The sequence below is a fragment of the Silene latifolia genome, chromosome 10 (assembly GCF_048544455.1).
Source record: "Silene latifolia isolate original U9 population chromosome 10, ASM4854445v1, whole genome shotgun sequence".
Lineage (NCBI taxonomy): Eukaryota > Viridiplantae > Streptophyta > Magnoliopsida > Caryophyllales > Caryophyllaceae > Silene > Silene latifolia.
Genome location: NC_133535.1, coordinates 146,319,618 through 146,333,941, shown reverse-complemented (window position 1 = coordinate 146,333,941; position 14,324 = coordinate 146,319,618). Strand labels below are relative to the sequence as shown.

General features: G+C 35.1%; 2 protein-coding genes across 3 annotated transcripts; one reads left to right on the top strand and one right to left on the bottom strand.

Moving 5' to 3' along the window:
• Positions 1-1,744: 1,744 nt before the first annotated feature.
• LOC141606227 (uncharacterized) lies at positions 1,745-5,994 on the top strand. Its single transcript, XM_074425279.1, has 3 exons — positions 1,745-1,967; positions 2,084-2,221; positions 5,582-5,994. Exons 1-3 carry the CDS (start codon positions 1,857-1,859, stop codon positions 5,768-5,770), a joined length of 438 nt encoding a protein of 145 aa, XP_074281380.1. The 5' UTR covers positions 1,745-1,856; the 3' UTR covers positions 5,771-5,994.
• Positions 5,995-7,101: 1,107 nt separating this feature from the next.
• LOC141606224 ((+)-neomenthol dehydrogenase) lies at positions 7,102-11,726 on the bottom strand. 2 transcript variants are annotated; one of them, XM_074425276.1, is made up of 4 exons: positions 11,357-11,726; positions 10,339-10,603; positions 8,354-8,539; positions 7,102-7,579 (listed from the first exon to the last, which is right to left on the bottom strand). In XM_074425276.1, exons 1-4 carry the CDS (start codon positions 11,398-11,400, stop codon positions 7,184-7,186), a joined length of 891 nt encoding a protein of 296 aa, XP_074281377.1. In that variant the 5' UTR covers positions 11,401-11,726; the 3' UTR covers positions 7,102-7,183. The 2 variants fall into 2 exon arrangements, with proteins under 2 accessions (XP_074281377.1, XP_074281378.1); XM_074425277.1 differs by having other exon boundaries at positions 8,354-8,536.
• Positions 11,727-14,324: the final 2,598 nt, after the last annotated feature.

Sequence of the window (14,324 nt, the reverse complement as noted above, 5' to 3'; positions counted from 1 at the left end):
ACAAGTCAAAGGAAAAGCGGCTTAGCCGACGAAGCCTGTCGGCCTGTCACTTGGGTCTCGGCTCGGCAACTAGCCGGCCGAGAGACATATCCGTGTACTCACATCCAGTCCCCTCGGCATGGAGTCAACCGGGCCTGCCATGGGTCCCTCGGCTGAGGGTAAGACAGTCTTTCCACCTGCTACGCCACTTGGTCACTTGGCCACTACGTGACAAAAGGTGAAAGTCTATAAATACTCCACATCTCTCATTGAGAAACGGATCACAAAATCACAATACTATCCAATAATCTGGTATAAACTCCCTTATCTCTCTACAATATACTTTGCCAAGTTAACATACAACTTATCTCTCTAAGTTTACTGACTTGAGCGTCGGAGTGAGTACGCTTGGCCCCAAGCCGAGTCCTCAGTTTGTTAATCTTTACAGGAAAGAGTGAAAGGAAGAGACGAGCAACGACAACATTCTACAAGTTCGAGTGGTCACAATCCTGCTCCGAAATTACACCCGGAACAATTGCATTTAATGAAAAAATTATCAACTTATAGTTTATAATTTAACAGCAATTTTATTTTATTTTGATAAAAAAATCATAATTTTGAACTTAGTAATAAGATTAAAGTTTAATTATATGATTATATTTTAATGAAAAGATAATAGTTTAAAGAAAAAAAATTTACTTATCTTTTTATTTAGGTTGAAACATTTGGAGAAAAAACTAAGAAAATTTTTAATTCTCTTAATAGTAAGGGGATGAGCAATTGTTTACGTTGCTCTAGGCTAATTTTGAGGTTGGTACCGGTTCTTGCTAAGAAACGAAAAAACCAAAAAAATTAGTTAAATTATCGTGATTTTTTTACAATTTTCTCCTAAACAGTGCCCGCGGACTTTTATTATCCTCTTAACGACAAATCATAACTCCATTACTTACAAGTTACACCATTTGAAATATCTATTTCATCTTCTATACCACCTAACCACAAATAGGGTGAAACAAGTGTATTGGTGAAGTAATGAGGTATATGGACAATATGGTCATGTCTCCAATTCATCCCCGCACGTCGAACTGATGGTATATACGTTTGAGTCGTCACCGTTTTTTGTTCAGATGGTTTCTTAATATGGTATCAGAATCCGTGACTTTGTGGTGACACTGGCTCTAATGCCATGTTAAATTCAACAACATACGTATACTCTAACACGTCCTTTCACACGAATGTCCTTTGAGCTTGAAGTGTGGATGCAACTGCAGGCCTCCCCATACTTGGTGCTAATATTCCACTGGCTCTGATATCATGTCAAGAAACCATTTCAACCAAAATGTTAAGTCGATGATTGGAGTCCCATGATCGGTTTTATACTCTAACATCACGGTTGTGTGGCGTCTGAGTGTAGGGGTTGTGGCGGCGTCGACTCGGGGATGGAGATGTGGTGGTCGGCGCTAGGCGGGTGGTGGGGGAGGGTGCCAGTGATTAGGAGGCGTGTATCTCTTTTTTTTTTTTTGCTTTTCAATTTTCTCGTGTTTCCCTCTTTGTGGGGTGAGAAATAAAAAGGTATACCCGAAATAAGAGAAAAATTAACGGAATTGAATAAATTTGTGCTCGAGAGTTATGAAGTCCTACCAATTTAAATAATTTTAAAAATAAAAAGGAAATTATGAAATGTCTTAACTTAAAACCGTCTTAAACAACAAGGAAGATTCCTGAATACATATATAAACACACTAATCCTCGAATTTTCTTTGTTAAATCATCCGGAACACTAAAACCCTAGACCCTTTTCTCTCTTCCTCCTCCCCAATTCCAATCTTCTATCTTGCATAGAAAGCCAAACACACAGAAACCCTAAATTGGAAGCCATGGAAGACCAAATTGTATCAGAAAGACTAAGAAGAAAGCTCAATGAAGTAAACACAGCTGCACAATCCCAACTTTCTGGTGTTCAAGATCACATCAATTTCACTCTCCAGGTTTTTTTTACCCTTCTTTCTTAATTTTTCTGGGTATTTTACCAATTTTTAGAATGCATGAAATCAATTAAAACCCGATAAAGTTTGAATCTTTACCCGTAAATTTTGATGGGCAGCAAGCATACTTCAAGTGTGCGTATGATTGCTTTGATAGGAGAAGAAAGACTGATGAAATTAGTAACTGTGTTGAGCATTGTAGTGTTCCTGTTATGCAGTCTCAGAATCTTGTTCAGGGTGAGATGGCTAAGTTTCAGGTATACTTCTATCGCTTCGGCCCCATTCTTTTGGGCTTAATTTCAGTTCCGTTCCGTTTAGTTTATGTTTGCTCAGTGATTCGATTTAGTTCAGTCCAAAAAAAAAACGGGTCTTAGTTGAATTTCCAACTATTTGATTGTATAGTGGAATGCTGTTAGTATTTTGTTGTTTTTCAAATTCTCTGCATGTTTTTTATGTGGGGGTTTACTGGTACATTGAACTGCATTGCGAAACTAAGCTGAATTCGAGCACTTTTAGGATATGAAGCTACTTAGCTTAGCTGGATAAGGTTGAATATATGTTTGAAATTCCCTGCTTGTTTTTATATTGAAGGTTTTGCTTGATAAGTTGAACTTTATTGCTGAAAAATATTGACTTCGAGTACTTTCGAGATTCTGATGTTATTTAGGTTAAGAGTTTGGATGTCCACAGTCCGTGAAACGATGAATTACTAGGAAGGTGATGAATTTCTTTACCTAAAATTGGTTGTAAGAATGGAGCTTCAGGGAGTTTAGAGTAATGAATCCCCTTAAGTTCTAGATTCTATCTATTAAAAGGGAGAGAAGCTGAACCTTGTCTGTCTTGCTTTGGCGTATTCTGTGTTGCGTTGAACTGTACTGACGTTTTGCATTTTTGAACTGAATGCATGTTGTAAAACAGAAATCTCATATTCCTGTTTTCTTATTGTTTCCATTCTGTAAGGGTCTAAGGGAGATGCGAAATCTGGATCATTGCAGATGGTATTATGAAGTTGGCAATTGGCCCATAATTATCTCTCTTTTTGAGTATTGCGCGGGCCTTAAAAAAGAGCTGAATCGTTTAGCTTTATGAATTGATATCATGTTGAAAAAGACGGTCTTTATTACCATTAGACCCCTTGTTTATACTTGGCATGGTAATGGTGTGCGTTAAGAGTTAGGACATTGGTAAAGTGTATTGCTTTGAATCTCTGAAGTTCTATTGAGATGCTTAAAAACTAATAATCTACAAGGTGGGAAGATTTGTTCAGGCTAGTGATTCTGTGACTTAATAATCAGGCAAGGCGAGTATCACAACACTATAGGGTAGGGTGGGATGGGGATCTTAGTTTGATGAGGTGACAAGGGCAAGGCGCATGCTCTAAAAATTACAAATTCAAATCATTTACTCCGTATATTAAATAGAAGACATGTTGCATGTTATTCATTAAACAAAAAATTGAATAACTGGTCTACTAGAACCAAAAACATAGCAATATTTCACATGTTGCATGTTATTCGGTGTACAAAAAATTGAATAACTGGTCTACTAGAACCAAAAACATACTAGCACTTAGTCTAGCAGATGTGCCTTCTAAGAGCTCACCTTAGGCCAACAAAGCTCTGACACCTGCACCTCGCCATGCCTCACACTTAAGTGTGTATTGGAGTCGGATGTGCTTTTCCGAACTAAAGTGGAGATGCTGACGGTTCAGTGTCATCTAGACATGCCTTTTGAGCTTGTATTTGCCTTGAATTTGTGTGAAATACTTGCTTTTGTGTTTTTTTGGTACTCTGTATTAATTACTTTAATGTTTATTTTTCAAACCTTTTTCTTTTGGCTTGAATCTTGTTTATCGCACACAAAATTATGGATATGAACTTTTATCTTGATTTATCGCGCTTATCTCTCTCTTTTAATTATTGATATTGCTCTTCTAAAAGATTTTCTCCGTTTTTAAATATCTTTATTATTTACTCTCTTTTATTGTTGTACTCAATAATCACATTGCTGGTTCGATATAACATCTCATGTTAGGAAACTCCAAATCGGTTTAAGGACTAAGGATTTGGTGTTGTTTTCTATTAGGACCATATATTTATGATTGTACCCTACCATGTCCAATTTGAATCTTAAGGGTTGTGGAAACAAGGTTACCAGATTCGCTCATGTAACCTATGGATCGTTTATAAAATTGTGCCGTTTATCAAATTGTGCCATCGATTTGTAATTCATTTGCTTACGAAGTTTCCCAAATCACGAGTTGGCCACAATTCTTGTTGAGTTTAGCGAATTAGTGAATTAGGTGCGGTGTAGATAGGAAAAAAGAGAGTGAATTTAACATTTTTTATTGGAACGAAACACCATGCTGTGAGGCTTCACCCTACAAATTGTTCAAAGTGACAAGAAATTATGAAGTATTGGTTTCAGACTTTCAGTAAACATTCATCTAGACAAAAAGTTACTTCGTATAAACTTACTAGTTTGTTTTGCACAAAATGAAAGAGTGAATGAAAATGAAAAAAGAGAATGAAAATGAAAGTCGGTAAAAGATGTGGACAGAAATTTGAAATTAATAGCAAAACACCATGTTAATAGGGTATCTGATGAATGTTTTGCACAAAACGAAACACCATGCTCTGAGATATGATTGTGAGTTAGACTCAAATGTTTAATGGACACCTTAATGTCCTAGGCCTCCATGCAAACGCAAATATAATTTCTGGGTTTAAGTATACTGTGTTGCCAACAATGTCGCTTTGACTTTTCACTTCTTAGACCATACTCACGTGTCAAGTCTACACCTCACTCGAGGATGTGGGTATGGAGTATATTTTTTCCCGTCAATCCAACACTCCTCATAAAAAAGACTTGGGGTGTGTTTGGATTGAGGGATTTGGAGGGAAAAGAAAGGGAGGGAGAGTAGGGGATTTAAAATCCCTTGTTTGGATAGCAAATGAGGGTGGAGGGAAATGGAGGGTGAGAGATTTGGAGAGATCCAATTTCCCTTCTCCAAGCCTAATCAAAATCTCTCCACAATAGGTAAGATTTGGAGGGAAATTGTATCCAAACACCCACACTCCATTCCCCTCCCCTTCCCTTTTCTCCATTTCCCTTCCCTCCTTCCCCCTCCCCTTCCTTTCCCTCCACTTTTGCTATCCAAACACACCCTTAGAGTGAGACTTGCATGACAAAAGTAGAGGTAGAAACAATGCAATTGAGGAAACTTATTCAAGCGCTTACAAAGTGACAAATGCCAGTCTTGCTTTACTCTGCTGTGTGTATTTAGTATGAGCTTTAGCAGCCATAATGCAAGTGGTGAAAGATGGTTGTTGATAATATGACCATAGTTGTAACTTAATCAAGTGTTTACGAGCGCTAGTCTCTGTTCTTTATGTTTTTTCCTTCAAGAAATAATGATAAAATGAAGAAACATGCTTACTGATGTACTGTATTGGCCGTGCTTCAGAATTGTGCTGTAATGTTATTACTTTACTAATAGTGTATGTCGTATACAAATATACAAGCACTCAAGTTTTAGGTCAACAGTTACATGTCCAACTATATATATATAATCTGTTCTCAGATTCTTATTCTTCTATTTATTCTGTTTGATACAGGAAAGGCTACAGAGAGCTTTGGCAGTTTGCCATGACAGATACGAGTCTGCCAAACTCGAACCTTCTCAACCTAATGCTATATCGGAACTTGAATCCTGCGCTAACTTGGCGATTGACGACAGTGTTAAGACTCTACCAGCCATTGTGGGAAGGCTGAAGACGTCCCTTGGCATGAACAACAGCGCATGAGGTATGACATGAAGGATGAATCACATTCGGTTTAGGTGCATTATAGCAAGTTAGAAAGTACCATTTCAAAAATCTAGTTGAGACTATAGGACTGATTTGTAGAATTTTTCAAAATTTTTTCAAGTATTAGCAATTTACTACAGTCGTGAACTAAATACAAAATAAGTGTTGCGAATTTCTTGGAGGCGACTCAAATCTTAAAACACCTTGTGTAGTTTTCGGAATCAGTCACTTTGTGGTCATGCTGTCAAATTAGTTTCGGATAAGATAAAGTCTAGACGGGAGGCCGTATTTAATTAGGATGCCGTATTTTTGTACGGACTATCGGTTACGTGAGCCATGTCATCAGTCATCTAGTAGCAAGGTGGGAAACCATGCAAATCATATTATACCTTAGTTTATTTGTCAATGACGTACCTAATGATTGAAACATGAACATAACACATCAACTCCTACAAATCCTATATTAATGTGATGACAATTTGAAGAAAAGATAATTATTTAAAAATTCTGCTGGTTTCTAACGTGTGTAATCATATTGAAAATATGGATATTAAATATGAGTAGTTAGTTAGTACTTAGTTGTGTTTTTTTAATGGAGATTACTCAAGGGATGTCGACTAGCCTTTTGCACACCCGATCTAATATTATTATTATTATCTTGTTTAGCTTGCGTTTATTCAACATGTTTCTTTAGTGAATTCACTATTGTTTGTTGGAAGGGGGAAACTTGTTAAATAAAAAAGGGGGAAATATGAATGGAGTAATCGAACTTTTTTTTTTTTTTTTTTCGTCAAATGAATTGTAAGGAACCTAAAATAAGGGGAAGAGGTATCGGAACATGTGATGTTGTTTGTAATACTTCCATCATATATTAACCCTAAGCTATAACCTCTTGGTTGGGAAGCAATCCAATGCGGGTTTGAAACAGATACGTTGGTTTTCTGCCGACTGACAATGACGGAACCAAGATTAGTTAGGGGGTGAAAAACTGTAGCGGAGACAAACGAGTAAATACCATAAGGTAAATTCGAGTAAAAGATCGAAAAATTAACTGAAATTTTTAAAGTTCTTCTTTTCTCCACTGACAAGCAGGCTGGCAGCTTTAGAGGCACTATTATTTTAACAGGCTATGGCCACTTTTTCTATGAGTCGTACTCGTACTTGTACAACGACTATTTTGATGGACGAGAATGAACAACGCTATCATCATCAGTCGAGTGAGTGGAACATGGTCCAAATTACAATAATCCTTCATTCCTTTTAGAGTTTTAGGTTACAAGGTCGTACGTGATCGAAACCAAGTGTTTTGTGAGAGGGAGCGGAATATTTCAACACGGAATGTCACCAATTTTATTAAGGAATACGGAGTACAATATTAATATAATGAGTAATAAAATTAGCGTAACGCCCTTAAAATCTTGAACGTAACTCCATACTTTGTCCGGCGACAAATCGCCCAGTCGGAAGATAATGTGGTGGAAGAAGTGCAAGTTTAGCAGCGACATTAGCAGCAATATCAGCAGTACGAGAACCTTTGCCACCAGTCATGCCTGTTTGAGTGAAACCAGGGCAAAAACAATTCACTGTTATGTTGCAATTTTCCAATTCTTTTGCTAATATTTTCGAGTATGCGTTTAATGCAAGTTTTGATACAGAGTAATCTGTCCAATGCTCTGGCCACCCTTCATTCTCCCATACTCCTTCCTTTACATGTTTTAGGAAGGAATTTACGACTTCTTCAATCACTTGTTCGCTTAGGTTTTCCACGTCTTCTAATGTCGCTTTTGTTTTCGGGTTTCTGACGTTCTGCAGTCATGGAGAAATAGGAACATACATCGGACGTCATTTGTTACTGAGTTTATATGTATTTTTTCTTAGCTTTTTAAAGTTTCTAAATTACATTTTAATTTTTTGCAGTTAAAACTCAAATTTTACAGAGCTTATATGTAATGTTTTTGAGTTATATTGTAATTTTTTTAGTTTAATATTTAAGTAAATGAACTCGGAATCTTTATAGTAAAACTCAGAAATCTTAAAACAATACTCGAAAAGTTTATTATAATGCTCAAAAACTATAAAACTGGTGGTAGTATATCGGATGTATAATCCACTTACTACCGGTCATGTAGTCACCCAGTTTTTACTTTTTAGTTCATGAAGTTGAAAATATTGACCGAGATCCTACATGACTCGAATGGCCCTCAATTTGTGGACCTGGTCAAAACTGAGCCGACCAGAATTTGATAGAAACTTAAATGTACCGTAAAATGTGTATTTAAAGAGTATAAATCAGAAAAAAGTTTGTCAAAATACTTCCTGCCTGAAAATGGAAGACCAAAATATAATTTGTATGTGAAGTTCTGATAAAACAGTTCTACAATAAAATATGGTAAAACCTACTAAAAGTAATGAATAATGATGTCCCTCTTCGTAAAATATGGTAGTTGGTGGACGGTTTTTTGGTTTTAGCGTAACTAAACCATTTTACATAGGAATTTGTGAACATAACCTTGTTAACTTGCAGTAATATGTTTATTGTAAAACCGTTTTACACCGTATTAGGATTTATAGGATACTTACACTAGTAAGGCCGAGCCTGGAGGTGAGATTTAAAATACGACTTTTAGAAGAAGAACAACGGAAGAAAGGCAAGAGAGCTTGAATCAACAACTTAGGACCATGATAGTTGGTGTTAATCACAGTTTCAGCATGTTGTACTGAGTTTTCATGGATTCCATTAAATGATACTGCTGCATTATTCACCTGCTTCAATAATTTCGATATTTTAACACTTTTTTATGTTGCTGATGTTTGCACTTCAACTTTGATTTATGAATAGAAAATTAGCAACATGGTCTATAATATTCACTTTAATTACACAGTCACGATATGGCTCAGTTGAACTACTTACTCCATCCGTCCCAGACTCCAGTTAAGAATTTACATTTTCTTTATTTTCTCCTTATAAAATAAAATAAATATAAATTATTTAATCGACAGATGGGAGTACTAATCAATGGTTTGAATTTTGATACTAGCCTCTCAATTTCATGGACCTACTTTACAAATGTTTTGATCTACACAAAATCTTATTGAAGACGGCACGTATTTGTCACTTTGGAGTGACGGATACCATTTTCTCTCACAAATGACCCAAATAGAGGAGAGAGGGAAGCACATGGGGTGCCCCCAACTTGTCCCCCCTATCCGTTTTATGACTGGTATTATCCGTCACTTGCTCCGACCCGTTTTCAGCAAGACTAACTAATTGATCTAAATCATGGTCAAACCATTTCTTTCAATTTGTCAAAGAAGTTAAATAGGTTGTGTAGGTAGTCTTTGGGCCCATGTAGGCCGCATGGCTGCACATGGCTTCTAAATTTTTGGGCCAAAAATTAAAGTAGAATTAAGAATAAATAAGTACGGTATACTAAGGGGGTGTTTGGTTGGAGCTTTTGGAATGGATTGGAATGGATTCAATCCATTTTAATGTTTGGTTGGGGTGATTTGGAATGGAGTTAGATACTCAATGGATTCTAACTCTACCCCAACCCCTTGGAATCCCATACCCATCCTCCCACCTTGGATTCAAACTCCATTCCCCCCTTCTATAACTTATGGTGAACCAAACAAGATTAGACAAGTATGGATTTAAAATCCCATACTACTATACTATCAAACTCCATTCCATTCCATTCCATTCTAACTTGTTGAACCAAACGACCCCTAAATGTTTAATAAAAGATCAACTAGTCTTGCTTATGACGGATTAATCCCGTCACAAGCTTGTAACCTCTCATAAAAAGGGAGAGGGGACAAAGTGGGGCACCTCCCATGTGCTTCCCACCCACCTCTCAATGGACATTTTGTGAGAGGAAATGGTATCCGTCACAAGTTTGTGACGGATATCGCCGTCACAAATGAGAATTTGTGATAAAAGATAATGTATTGGTGGATAGTAATTAGGTTTCTAAACACTAGATTTCAGGTTTAAGACTTGGTAGACACATTTATGTACTCTTTCTGCTGTCTTTTTTTTTAAAAATTGTTTTTTAAAATGTTATGTAGAGCCCTATATCTAGAATTCCCACGGAGCCCCCCAAATCTCAAGACAGCCCTGCGGAAGTACAACATAATGGGAAAAAAAATGAATCGACTACTAATGTTCATAGTACCTCGACCTTCGTTTTTAACTATTAGGATAAGTCATTTCAAGTAATTCAAATATTTTATAACTTAATGGATGATAGATATTCTGCTTTTTTGTTCTCATTATTTAAATTATCCTAAAATGTACTAATCTACTAATTCAAATTATTTTGTAACTTAATGGATAATTATTTCTTTAATCTAGATATTCTGCTTTTTTTTCTCATTCAATCCAATTTAACCTTATCCAATTAAACATGTTATATACTTAAAACAGAAATGCAATAAGTCAAAAATATCTAAGCAAAGCAATGACTACTTCAAAGATGGTGCTAGTCAATAAAAAAGAACAAGTCAAGGTCAACCTCTAATCAATTACTCATAAAAAACACACAAGGAAGACATAATAAACTTACAAGAATGTCAAGAACACCAAATTTGTGCTTGAACCAAGATGCAAAGGCAGTAATTGACTGAGGTTGAGAAATATCAAGTGGTGAAAAATGAATGTAATCACCAAGTCCTTGACTTTTAAGCAACTCCATTGCTTGTACACCTTTACTTTCATCTCTTGCTGTTAGGATAACTGTCACTCCTAATTCTGCTAGCCTCTTTGCTAGTGCAAACCCGATTCCTCGATTCGCCCCTGTTACTATACTTGTCGTCTCCTTTCCCCACCACCTGCATTCATTTTTTCTTATAAACTCGTTAATATTTGACAAATTATTCTTAATTTAGACTGTGTGATTAAAAACTTGTTGGATATCGATAGGGTTGAATATTACTGTAGTAATGCTCATTGGGTTGACGGTTAATATTTGACAAATTCTTAAATTAGACGGTCTGACCAAAAAGTTGTTATAGAGTTGAATATTATTGTACAATGTCATATGTAATAATGCTCATTTGGGTTGACAATGTTTCTATGCCTAGCAAACTTGGATTGAACGTTTGGTCCATGACTTGCACGTTCAACTAATTTAGGAATTTGAAAATTCCAAGAATAACAAATTTGTTAATAGTAGACTAGTAGTTGATTTGTTGATAAGGAATAATCATAAATTCAATAAATCTCATTTACTACAAATGGGGAAGTTGACTTATATCAAAGCTAATGATTATTATTCATAAGGATGAACATTTACATTGATGATAATCACCCCTACTTCATCAACAACTTCAAAAATTCAATAATTAAAAACCAGTTCTTATATCGAGTAATCGACTTTTTTTCTAAAGTTTCAATTACTTGATCAACCAAACGATACATAATTAATACTGCATTTAGATAAAACGAACACAAACACAGCCACATCACCAATTTCCTACAAAAACCCAATTTACTAACCCCACACATAAGAAAAACCAAAAAATCGAAAATAGTAAAGTGATACGACGTCACCAGGTGATACTGAGTAGTAAAAAGAAAATTACCTGGTGAAGGAGGAGGGATCTTCATCACAGTGTTTGAGCTCCATGTAAGGATGAAGAGTGAGGTTGATGGTGCTATTAGGCAATGGAAGACTTGAATGCAATGAAATAATTATGACACTAACACAAGTTGTATTTATAGATTAATTTTTTTGATAGCATTCATATTATCTCAACTGAGATTATTACATAAAATATTGAGGATTTGAGGTGCTTGCTTACTTCATGCTTTCCTATATCTTTTTTTATTGTTTGTATTAAACTTTTATTTTATTTGTTTATCGTATGACGTTTTTAGTTGTAGACTTGTAGACTTTGTAGTAAAATGCACAGCAAAAAATGCTTTGAGTAGTGTTGCAAAAAGTGAATATTATTTTATAGCAAATAGAAAAAGTAATTAAGCTTTTTAAGGGTTGTCTATCAAATTTACGTTGACATATTCAAAATTTCAAGATAGCAATAATTAATAAAATAAGGATGAGCCGAATTGTCATATTATGATTTGAGATCATTAGTTTTACAAGAATAATTTTGTCTTTTCTCTTTGGATTCTATTAGAAATGTTTTCGATTTTACGTATCCTTTGTAATATTGTTTGACGTTTTATTAATGAATTGATCATTATTTTAAAAAAAAAAAAACACGAAAACCATATTTTATTAAATCAACTAAATACAAACTCATTTATTATTCGGAAAAAATGATTGAATAATTCAATTGAAATGCAGATGAAAATCAACCCATGTAAAAGGAAGTTGATCAAGAATATAACACAGGTCAAATAGATACTCATTCTGTCATGGCCATTTGTTGTCATATTCTATTTTAGGATGTCTTAGTCAATTGTTGTCCTTTTTTATTTTAATAATAAACTTGATGAACAATTTGATCATTTATCCTCAATTTAGTTCACTTGTCATTTAATAATTGGCTCCTCCTCTTTCCTTGGTCTTTGTGCCAAATCTAAAGGACAACAATTAACCAAATGAAAGGAGTAGATTTTGTGTGTATTTGGTCTTACTTTTCAAAGTGTTTTTGTAATTAAACACTTTTTGGCTAAATCTATCATAAATTTAAAAGCTAATAGAAGATTCTCAAAAGCTAAAATAGAAGCATCAATTTAATGTTTCTGTTTCTTGAAAACTACTTTTGAAAAATTAAGCTTAAAAAATAGAAACTCATTTTAAGCAAACTAGGCCAAACATGCTCTTCAATAGATTAGTTGTAGTTAGGCGATTTTTATAGAACAAATTCTTGTTTATGATAGACAATGAGTCAAAAAGTAGAATATCTGTAGAATGATAAACTTTGGCCTCGACTCTTGTCTACCTAATGTGGCTATGTGGGGTATTAGTTGACTCTTTTTACACTTATGATGAATATGATCGTTTTAAGGAAAACCAACAGTTTTTATAGTCATACTTTTTAATCTAGAAGAATTATATGTGTAATTAGCCGGCCATATTACACTTATCTAGTTGAATATTGGGTGTGGACTTGGTCATAAATAATTTAGTTGACCCGTAACGAGAATAAATGGACCGCATAACTAACAATTATAGAAAATCTGTTTAAAAATGATACGGAGTAGAGTAGTACTGCAACGTTTGTAACAAGAAGATGACTGATGATATGATCTCATGCCTAATACTCCATGGACCATACTCCATACATATTCATTAATGTCTAAATAATGTCCATGTGATTTCTATTATTTATTTTGTTACATTTAAGACTTGACATACACATTTCGAGGCTTCCTGCCGTCCGAGTCTACTAAAAAAATTGGATCATATTAAAGTCACGTTCTTTTGAACTTAATTTCAATTTATTAACTAAGTGGTGTTAGTTCAGTGGTAACCGGGTTAAACCTTGAAACTTGCAGAAATGCAGGAGTTGAGAGGTCCCTGGTTCGACTATCAGCTGGAGCGATGATCACTTGGTCACTGCAGTTCCCGAAGGAGGTGGCTTACATGGTCATCAAAAAAGAAAAAAAATTCAATTCATTTTAATTTAGTTTAGTTCAACTCTTATTCAACCGAAAAAAATAGGACATAACTAACAGAAAAATTTCACATATTATAGTAAGAACGTCGTAATATAAAAAAAATCGAAAAATTTAACTAAGATTCTTAAGTACTAAACTACATTCACTACAAGATTATGTTGATGAAAAAGAATAATAAACCACCAATACACATATGAGTACTTTCATCACTATTTTGGTAAAAAAAGTGCTCCCTCTAAAAATTTCTAAAGAGCTAATTCTCTCCCTGGAGAGCATCAACTTTACCTTTTTAGCTATCATCATATCCTACCCTAATCTCTAATCACCCTTTTCTCTTCCCCAAATTACACCTTCAGATTCTTGGATTCGATACAATCCTTAATCTTCCCTATTGCCTTTAATCTTCTTCAGCTATTCTATTAAAGTAGGTAATAATTTGGAATTGGGGGCATTTATTGGAGCTTGAAACCCTAATTCTTTGTCAGAAATTTTCTTGCAGCTGATTTTATTCTCAAATCCTTCCATATTCCTTCTCATCATTAACTTCAGTTTGTATTAATTGGTAGCTCATTTAATTTGGTCAGCTCGAGGTTCTCCTTTCTCGCCCATTGGTGTTTAGTGGATCCTGATTTGAAACGACGCTGAGGATTCCTGAGCTCAGGCGTCTTTCTAGGTTGCCTTAATCCACTATTTAAACCAAGTTCATAGCTGTTGGAGTATCTCATTCTTCTTCATCTTCCCATTTTATAAATCTTCTAAATCCAAAAAAGAAAACTCGCCACAAATTATCTAATCAAGACACTGATACTTATAAGCATTCTAAGTGTAACCTCTCCATTTGTTCACTGCAAAAGGCAATGGATTCTGGCATTATTTTTGGGGGAACGGTTCAGGGATTGAACGAGAATGGGTTTGAGGGACCTGCTAACATGAATGGTCACCATCAGACCCATTCTTCTGCTG

Excerpts from the sequence above, each read along its gene's own strand:
- LOC141606227 (XM_074425279.1), top strand. The coding sequence starts at position 1,857 with ATGGAAGACCAAATTGTATCAGAAAGACTAAGAAGAAAGCTCAATGAA. Across the intron at positions 1,968-2,083 it reads ACATCAATTTCACTCTCCAG|CAAGCATACTTCAAGTGTGC; the intron begins GTTTTTTTTACC and ends TTTGATGGGCAG. Across the intron at positions 2,222-5,581 it reads GTGAGATGGCTAAGTTTCAG|GAAAGGCTACAGAGAGCTTT; the intron begins GTATACTTCTAT and ends TGTTTGATACAG.
- LOC141606224 (XM_074425276.1), bottom strand. The coding sequence starts at position 11,400 with ATGGAGCTCAAACACTGTGATGAAGATCCCTCCTCCTTCACCAG. Across the intron at positions 10,604-11,356 it reads GATCCCTCCTCCTTCACCAG|GTGGTGGGGAAAGGAGACGA; the intron begins GTAATTTTCTTT and ends AAATGAATGCAG. Across the intron at positions 8,540-10,338 it reads TTGGTGTTCTTGACATTCTT|CAGGTGAATAATGCAGCAGT; the intron begins GTAAGTTTATTA and ends AAATTATTGAAG.